This window comes from Carassius gibelio, chromosome A15, assembly GCF_023724105.1.
Source record: "Carassius gibelio isolate Cgi1373 ecotype wild population from Czech Republic chromosome A15, carGib1.2-hapl.c, whole genome shotgun sequence".
NCBI lineage: Eukaryota > Metazoa > Chordata > Actinopteri > Cypriniformes > Cyprinidae > Carassius > Carassius gibelio.
This window is the reverse complement of record NC_068385.1, coordinates 9,443,473-9,452,577: the sequence shown is the minus strand read 5'-3', so window position 1 is coordinate 9,452,577 and position 9,105 is coordinate 9,443,473. Positions and strand designations below refer to the sequence as shown.

Here is a 9,105-nt window from a genome sequence, read left to right as displayed (position 1 = left end):
AGGTGAGCTGCTCACATCGCTCCTGCAGCAGTGTGACTCTATCCTCCAGCTGCTGTCTCTCCTCCATCATCCTGCAGCTCTCCTCTCTCTGTCGCTTTCGCTCCTGTCTCTCTCTCCGCAGATCCTCACACAGCTCGTCACGCTCCTTCAGCAGCAGAGGGAGAGACTGCACACACACACACACACACACACACACACACCAGATAAACATCACAAACACACACACACACACACACGCGCGCGCATTAGATATACACACACACACACACACCAGATAAACATCAGAAACACACACACACACACGCATCAGATACACGTCAGAAACACACACGCATCAGATACACATCAGAAACACACACACACACACCTGTAATCCTCTCTGAAGGTCCTCCTCTTCCTCACACAGCTGCTGTCTCCTCTTCCTCAGATCTGATGCCTGATGATGATCAATAATCAACACTGTTAGTATTGAGATAGAACTATTAATCTGAAGTAAATGAGAAACAACAAATAAACCCATCAGCTAAAGTAAAAAAAACTAAACACACACATCCTTAAATGTGATGGAAACCATAATGAAATAAATCTGAAATAATAACCAAACTGTATGGCATATAATCATTAGAATGAAGAATTCAAATAAAAGCAGAGTTCTGTACCTTTGAATGAAGTTCAGTCTCCTGAGTGTGAAGTTCTTTGGTTTGTTTCTCCAGCTTCTCCTTCCACTCCTGTAGCTCTGACTCCTACACACACACACACACACACACACATTACAGCAACAAGCAATCTGTCTGTCCACACCAGATCACAGCCAATCAGAGGAGTGTGTGGGCGGAGTCTGTCTGTAAACACTGTCTGGATGAGTATATGATCAAATCAATAAACATTAAGCCATTCTACGATTATTAAAAATCCATTCTCTGATACAGTGTTTGTTATGGGTGCACGTTCACTTTATTCTTCATATCAGAGGTGAATGATCATGAACACACTCACTGACAGAGTGCGTGTGTGTGTGTGTGTGCTGCGCTGACCTTCTGCGAGTGTGTCCTGCGTGTCTCCTGCAGCTGTGTGTCCAGTGTGTGCTGTAGTTTGTGTAGTTGTGTTGTGTGTGTGGAGATCACAGCGTCTCTCTCCTTCTGAAGAGAATCCAGCAGACGATCCCGCTCCCTGCTCTCCTGCACACACACACACACACACACACAGATCTCAACATCTCTATGTAAATCAGACTAACACATAGCTTGCCACTGTATGTGTGTGTGTTGTACCTGCTCCAGGTGTGTCTCTCTCAGGTTCTGTAGCTCCTGTTGATGTTCCTCCTTCAGCTGTTCTAGTTTCCTCCTGTGATCTCTCTCGACTTCCTCACGGACTTCCTGCAGCACATCTGTGAGCTAAACACACATGAACACACACTCGTCAGGGCTGCACAAGATCAGAAATATAATCCCAATAGGGCTTAGTGCAGTTATCACATGACAAAAGCTGTGATGAAGAATATAAAGATCTGTGCATTGTTTCTGAGTGAAGCATGTGCTTAAACTTGTAATTAGAAATGCTCATCAACCATAGAGAAGGCTTTAAGGCTCAGTCCGGTGGTTTTCCATCATAATAAAAGTTGGATGACTAAACTTTTGAAACTGAAGAAATTAAGGAATTTTACAATTGTACCATAAAAAAAAAGTATATTTAAAATTTTTGTTTTTGTCTTAAATGCTAAAATCGTAGTACAGAAAACATTGCAATAGTAATATTCCTTTTTGTGTATAATATTTATATTTAGTAGCAGTAATAGCGTGTGTACATGTGTGTGTTGTACCTCTCTCTGGTACTCTACTAAAGGCTGTTCTGGTCGTGTCCTCCTCAAATCCTTCTGTGTGTCACTCAGTTTAGCCTGACAAACACATCAGAGTGTTAAACACACACACACGCTCTTGCACACACACCCACACCCACACCTGTAGTCTGATGGAGGTCAGATGCTCCTCCTTCTTCTCTTGTAGCCGCCTCCTCTCTGCCCGGAGCTCCTCCTCTGACTCCTCCCTCAGGCACTCCAGGTCCCTCCTCCTCTGAGTCTCCACCCTCTCCTGCTCCGCCTCCAGCTCTGAACGCAGCTCCTGCAGCTTCACCTCATTCTCAAGCCTAAACACACATGTGGGATAGATGAGTGCATGCACCGATGGTGATATAGAGTGTGCCCGTGTGCACCGATGGTGATATATAGTGTGATATAGTGTGCACTGATGGTGATATAGTGTGCACTGATGGTGATATAGTGTGATATAGTGTGCACTGATGGTGATATAGTGTGATATAGTGTGCACCGATGGTGATATAGACTGTGCCCGTGTGCACCGATGGTGATATAGTGTGCACTGATGGTGATATAGTGTGCACCGATGGTGATATAGTGTGCACTGATGGTGATATAGTGTGCACTGATGGTGATATAGTGTGCACTGATGGTGATATAGTGTGATATAGTATGCACTGATGGTGATATAGTGTGCACTGATGGTGATATAGTGTGCACTGATGGTGATATAGTGTGATATAGTGTGCACTGATGGTGATATAGTGTGATATAGTGTGCACAGATGGTGATATAGTGTGCACTGATGGTGATATAGTGTGATATAGTGTGCACTGATGGTGATATAGTGTGATATAGTGTGCACTGATGGTGATACAGTGTGATATAGTGTGCACCGATGGTGATATAGTGTGATATAGTGTGCACTGATGGTGATATAGTGTGATATAGTATGCACTGATGGTGATATAGTGTGATATAGTATGCACTGATGGTGATATAGTGTGATATAGTGTGCACTGATGGTGATATAGTGTGCACTGATGGTGATATAGTGTGATATAGTGTGCACTGATGGTGATATAGTGTGATATAGTATGCACTGATGGTGATATAGTGTGCACTGATGTGGTGATATAGTGTGATATAGTGTGCACTGATGGTGATATAGTGTGCACTGATGGTGATATAGTGTGATATAGTGTGCACAGATGGTGATATAGTGTGCACTGATGGTGATATAGTGTGATATAGTGTGCACCGATGGTGATATAGTGTGATATAGTGTGCACTGATGGTGATATAGTGTGATATAGTGTGCACTGATGGTGATATAGTGTGATATAGTGTGCACTGATGGTGATATAGTGTGCACCGATGGTGATATAGTGTGCACTGATGGTGATATAGTGTGCACTGATGGTGATATAGTGTGATATAGTTTGCACTGATGGTGATATAGTGTGATAGTGTGCACTGATGGTGATATAGTGTGATATAGTGTGCACTGATGGTGATATAGTGTGATATAGTATGCACTGATGGTGATATAGTTTGATATAGTGTGCACTGATGGTAATATAGTGTGATATAGTGTGCACTGATGGTGATATAGTGTGATATAGTGTGCACTGATGGTGATATAGTGTGATATAGTGTGCACTGATGGTGATATAGTGTGATATAGTATGCACTGATGGTGATATAGTGTGATATAGTGTGCACTGATGGTGATATAGTGTGTGTGTATGTGTGTACCTGATCCGTTGTAGTTGTGTGTGCATTTCCTTGTTCATCCGCTCCTCCTCGTCTCGTCTCTGTTTGAGTATCTGCTCCTTCAGAACCCTGAAACACACACGTGATCCGTGTCATGTGATCTGCTACATTGAGACGGTGAGTTTGATCAACATCCTGACCGTCGGCATGGCGTTACATGCTTCTACAGCGCACCCACAATGCAGTAGTGACTGACCTGAGCTGCTCTGCGCTCTCCTCCTTCATCCGGCGCTCCTCTTCCTCCTCATCCTTCATCAGAGCGTCTCTGAGCAGCTGCAGTCTCCTCTGCATCTCCTCCATCAGTCTGCCCCTCTCCTCCTCCATCTGTCTCTCTGCATCCTCCTCCAGTCTCTTCCTCTCCTCTTCCCGTCTCCTCTCCTCTTCCTCCATTTCTTCACATCTCTTCCTCTCGTCCCCTTCTCGTTCCCGTCTCTTCCTATCCTCTTCTTCCATCACTTCTCGTCTCTTCCTCTCCGCTTCCTCCCTCTCTTCCAGTCTCTTCCTCTCCTCTTCATCCCTCTCTTCTCGTCTCTTCCTCTCATCCCCCTCTCGTTCCCGTCTCTTCCTATCCTCTTCTTCCATCACTTCTCGTCTCTTCCTCTCCGCTTCCTCCCTCTCTTCCAGTCTCTTCCTCTCCTCTTCATCCCTCTCTTCCAGTCTCTTCCTCTCCTCTTCATCCCTCTCTTCTCGTCTCTTCCTCTCATCCCCCTCTCGTTCCCGTCTCTTCCTATCCTCTTCTTCCATCACTTCTCGTCTCTTCCTCTCCTCTTTCTCCCTCTCTTCTCGTCTCTTCCTCTCCTCTTCCTCCCTCTCTTCTCGTCTCTTCCTCTCATCCCCCTCTCGTTCCCGTCTCTTCCTCTCCTCTTTCTCCCTCTCTTCTCGTCTCTTCCTCTCCTCTTCCTCCCTCTCTTCTTGTCTCTTCCTCTCGTCCCCTTCTCGTTCTCGTTTCTCTCGGTCAGTGGTGTCGGTTCTGCTGCGAGAGGGCGGAGGTCTCTGGTCATGTGATGAGGTGCTGATGATGTCATCGGCGGATGTGGAGGCAGCGTAGCGTGACGGCGGCGTCTCAGCTAACATCACGTTTTCAAGCAGACGTCTGAGAGGAGACACACATCTTCATTTTCACTCACTAAGAACCGAAACCAATTTAAAAAACATTTAAAAAGTACTTTGCATTAAGAATAAAATAAACATTAACTGAAATAACAGCAAATTACATATTCTGTTCAGTTAGGGTCAGTTAGGGTACATCTGGTATACAATGCTCATCCCTAATTATACCATCATCATCACACACACCGGTCTGCAGAATCAGAGACATCCACACAGCGGTCCACATCTGCCTCACCCTTCACTTCCTTCCTGTCCTGAGAGACACACATACACAGAGAGAGACTGGATGAGTCTTTAAACCTGTCGAGTTGGGAATATAAAGGTGTGTGTGTGTGTTACCACTGCAGGTGACAGATCCAGCAGATCAAACACATTCTCTGAGAGTTTGGAGCGGAAACCAGCCTGAGGAAACACACAAAGAGTGAAATATAAGTGTGAGTGTGTGTGTGTGTGTGTGTGTGAGAGAGTGAGTGTGTGTGAGAGGTCATACCTGTACATTATCAGCGGATGAGAGCGACGCAGCTGCTCCTCCATCCTCAGACTCCTGTCACAGAACAGGACATGATGTCAGACGCGTACATCAGCACACACACACACACATACACACACACACACTCTCCATAGGTGTAATGGTTTGAATACTGTACAAATACACACATACACACAGACACAGAGCAGTACGTGGAGAGGATGCTGGGAGATTCTGCTGCAGAAAGGAGCTCTGATTGGCTGTAGCCGGCTGCTTAAACTAGTCTTACTAGTTAGTCATTTTATTTCTTTCTTCAAGACTGTTCATAACTAGAAGTCAGTTTCATAAAAGGGGTAAACTGGTCTAATTACCGCTTGACTAACTGTAAGACTAGTTCTTAAGTGACTGTGTTTATGGAGAAGATCTGATCCTTCAGAGAGCCTGATCCTGATAGGTGCTCTTGAGGTCACATGACTGTGCTGAGACACACCCCCTCTCTGCATGGAATCACTGACACACAAACACAGAACGAACGAATCACGAATCAGCCTCCAGAGGTTGATGAACACAGACTCCAGCGCTGCATGTGTCAAACACAGATGGGATGGGGGCGGGGCATGTGTGGTGGGCGGGGCTTGTGGGCAGGGGCGGAGCACTCAGTCCTACCTCACTGGACACTGGATTCCACTGAGGCAGAGACTTCCCTGCTTTACTGCGTGTGATTGGAGGACGAGAGCGGTTATTCTGAAAGTGTTCAATCTCACACACCTCTGCTCTCTCTCTCCGCTCTTCCTCATGCTCAGAAACACTCTCCTCCTCTTCCTCACAGGACACACTTCTCACAGCCTCGTCTTCTCTGTGTTCAGTTCTACCGTCCTGTCTGTGCGTTTCATCTAGTTCTTCTCGTTCAATCAGCTCTCCCACGTTTCCTTCATCTTTCCTCCCGGCCTGATCTTTCTCTTCTCCGGTCCTCTCCTCCTCCTCAGGACTGTTAAATCTCTCAATCTGCTCACTGATCTCATCACTCTCTTCCTCCCTGTGTCTTTGGTCCTCGGTCTCTTCATCTCTGATCTGTCTGTTTTCTTCATCTTTACTCTCTTCTTCTAGCTCCGTCTGGTCCTTCTGCTTCTCTTCAGGACTGTTAAATCTCTCAATCTGTTCATCATCCTCAGTCTCTTCCTCATCTGTCTGTTTCTTCTCGTCTTCCTCTCGGCCGATGGATGCCGCAGCATCCGGGGTCAGAGGTCGTGAAGCTGCTGTGGAACAAAGGTGATGTCCACGCAACGAGTCCTTACAGTGAGGGATGGAGTCAGAGACAGACGACAGACAGACGGGTGTGAGGTCACATGGAGATCCCTCAAACACAGGCGTATTATCAACAAAGACACACTGAAAAACGAACGGAGACGAGCAAGAGAGAGAGAGAGAGAGAGAGAGAGACAGCGAGAGAGAGAGAAACACAGGTACCTCTGAAGGAGCTTCTGGACTGTGATCTCTGGACAGGGCCAAATCCTGTAGTTCAGGTTCTGTTCTTTCTTCAGGAGGAACCGTCACACTGACCTCACTGTCCTGAGATACACACACACACACACACGATCAGGTGTGTGTGATTAGGGCTGAGTCTGACACCCCCGTGATCAACCTTTGACCTGAAAGCTTCTGCTGAAGTGTGTGTGTTCACCTCGTACTGCAGTCCTGCTCCCAGAGCGTCCAGATCCAGATGGAGGTTCTGCAGGAGTCCGGCTGAGTCCCTCGGCCTCTAACACACACACACAGTCAGATCTGATCCAGCGGTCAGTGTGTGTGTGTGTGTGAGATTGTGTTTCAGACTCACCTCTTCCTCAGAGATCTCCTCGTCTTCCTCAGCGCTCCTCTCCTCCTGAACGCTCCTGACAGCAGCAGCCTGACACACACACACACACACACACCAGCAGCAATCAACATCATAATCACGACTCAATACATTGATAATCCTGAGATTCCTGACGCTTTACCCTGAGAGAGGTTTTGAGCGGCTGGAGTCCAGATCCTCTGAGAGGAGCGACAGGAGCGTCAGAGAGAGCACGGAGAGGAGCGAGAGGAGCCAGCACCTGCAGAGAGAGAGGGATTTATCATTCACATGAGAACGATTTCTGGAGGAATGATGCTGAAAATACAGCGGAGTATCACAGAATTACACTTTAACACAGATTCACACAGAAAACAAGTGTTTTACATTAGAATAATATTTCACTGTTTTTACAGTATTTTTGATCAGATAAACACAGCTCTGGTGAGCAGAGGAGACGTCTGTATGCTGCTGCAAGATGATGTTCTCACCCCTGGAGCTCTGACTTCCTCCAGCTCCTTCTTCTTGTCCTTCTTCTTGTCTTTCTTGTCCTTCTTCTTCTTCTTGTCCTTGTCTCTCTTCAGGGCGCTGGGGGCTGTGGCGTGTTGGTTGCGCTCGCGCTCCTGCTCCACCAGCTGTCTGTAGTGTTCATCACACGGATGATCCCAGGTGGACTGACCGGTGGAGAAGTTAAAGTAGTACACCTCACCGGTGACGTCCTGACTGAACACACACACACACACACACAGACTCACTTCCTGTCCCCATGTGAAAACATGTGCATGTGTAATGCAAGCGTGTGTTACCATGGTTTCCACTCGGTCGGCAGCGGTGCCACCATCCCCTCTCTGGCCAACCACAGCAGCTCAGGCTCACGCTCGGGGTCGATACCGATCTCCACCGCGTACTCATGGATCTCTGACACACACACACACACACACACACACACACGGACCATCAGCACGCGTGTTCTCATGACACGCCAACAAACACCAGCATTTACTCTCCTCATGTCACTTCAAACCTGTATGACTGACTTTCTCATTGAAACATGATAGAAGATATTCTGAAGAATGTTGGAAACCAAAAAACATAAGATTTCCATTATATGAACAAAAACATTGAGACATTTCTTTTTTTGTGAATGTGTGTGTGTGTGTGTGTGAGAGATAGTGTGTAACAGAGTGTGTGTGTCTGTGTGAGAGAGTGTACCTGCGTGTGCATGAGTGAGAGAGTGAGCGTGTGTGTGTCAGTTCTGTAGTGTAACCTTGCTCTGAAGGGATGTAGTTCTCATCATAGTCTTCCTCCAGCACCAGTTGATCTCCGATGCGCAGCCCCGTGGTCGTCATGGTGACGGCGGCGTGACAGGAGCGCGCACTAGAGCGGTTACTGGCCTTCAATTGATTTCACTAAATTACTTCAAATTAAAACTTCACAAACACACCACATCGCGCAAATAACGTTATTACCGATAAAATAACTGCTTATTAAATTCACCCTTCATAATATCGACAGCGAGCGGTTTGTGTTCACCTCAGAAACACGGTCGAATCGCTGTTCTTTGATAATAATAACCATGTCAAAACATATAAAAAGGGCTTTAGTTAAGATCGGTCTAATTAAAGCCTGAACGAATAAATTAAAAGACTACACAAAACTATATGAAAACAAATCATCAGTAAACACAAAGTTAAACAGTGAGTGTCGCGCTTGTTAATTATAAAGTACAATCGTTTTAATAATAATAGCTGATTATTTAACGCGATTAGTTTAATCCTCACCTGCTCTCGGATCCCACCGCCTCATTTAAAAAATCAGTTTTAAAATCATTGTGTGATCGTACAGCTTCAGCTCTCGGATATTTAATGATTTCAGAGGATTTTCTGAATTTCAAACAGAAAGTTTAAAATCCGAGGCGCGTCTCCATCACAGCAACAGACCGGAACATGAAGGCGCGTTTCACAATAAAAGTCCCTCAGCGACGCATGCGCGTACACGCCATAACAAATATACAAAACTATTTTTATTTTAATCGATTATAAAATTAGGAAGGTATCCAAGAGCTTCTAAGATAGTAGCGTGAACTTTCCAATACTTTTATTATAATAT

At 45.8% G+C, this 9,105-nt stretch overlaps 1 protein-coding gene across 3 annotated transcripts in view; it reads right to left on the bottom strand.

Annotated features, from left to right (window-relative positions):
• The window catches only part of LOC128029116 (centrosomal protein of 164 kDa), a 12,741-nt gene extending 3,774 nt beyond the window's left edge, over nucleotides 1-8,967 (bottom strand). The window contains exons 1-21 of one of the 3 annotated variants that reach the window (XM_052616665.1): nucleotides 8,778-8,967; nucleotides 8,264-8,390; nucleotides 7,803-7,914; nucleotides 7,488-7,719; nucleotides 7,163-7,258; nucleotides 7,003-7,071; nucleotides 6,850-6,927; nucleotides 6,636-6,737; nucleotides 5,835-6,458; nucleotides 5,190-5,243; nucleotides 5,039-5,101; nucleotides 4,886-4,953; nucleotides 3,786-4,682; nucleotides 3,572-3,658; nucleotides 1,959-2,142; nucleotides 1,820-1,894; nucleotides 1,272-1,394; nucleotides 1,035-1,178; nucleotides 660-743; nucleotides 368-436; nucleotides 1-166 (exon numbers count right to left, since the gene is read on the bottom strand). The exon at nucleotides 1-166 is cut by the window's left edge and continues 10 nt beyond it. In XM_052616665.1, coding sequence (XP_052472625.1) covers nucleotides 1-166; nucleotides 368-436; nucleotides 660-743; nucleotides 1,035-1,178; nucleotides 1,272-1,394; nucleotides 1,820-1,894; nucleotides 1,959-2,142; nucleotides 3,572-3,658; nucleotides 3,786-4,682; nucleotides 4,886-4,953; nucleotides 5,039-5,101; nucleotides 5,190-5,243; nucleotides 5,835-6,458; nucleotides 6,636-6,737; nucleotides 6,850-6,927; nucleotides 7,003-7,071; nucleotides 7,163-7,258; nucleotides 7,488-7,719; nucleotides 7,803-7,914; nucleotides 8,264-8,345 — 3,409 coding nt within the window. In that variant the 5' untranslated portion in view covers nucleotides 8,346-8,390; nucleotides 8,778-8,967. Of the gene's footprint in view, nucleotides 167-367; nucleotides 437-659; nucleotides 744-1,034; nucleotides 1,179-1,271; nucleotides 1,395-1,819; nucleotides 1,895-1,958; nucleotides 2,143-3,571; nucleotides 3,659-3,785; nucleotides 4,683-4,885; nucleotides 4,954-5,038; nucleotides 5,102-5,189; nucleotides 5,244-5,834; nucleotides 6,459-6,635; nucleotides 6,738-6,849; nucleotides 6,928-7,002; nucleotides 7,072-7,162; nucleotides 7,259-7,487; nucleotides 7,720-7,802; nucleotides 7,915-8,263 lie in introns of all 3 variants that reach the window. The other 2 variants (XM_052616666.1, XM_052616667.1) reach the window with 2 other exon arrangements.
• Between the last annotated feature and the right edge of the window lie 138 nt (nucleotides 8,968-9,105).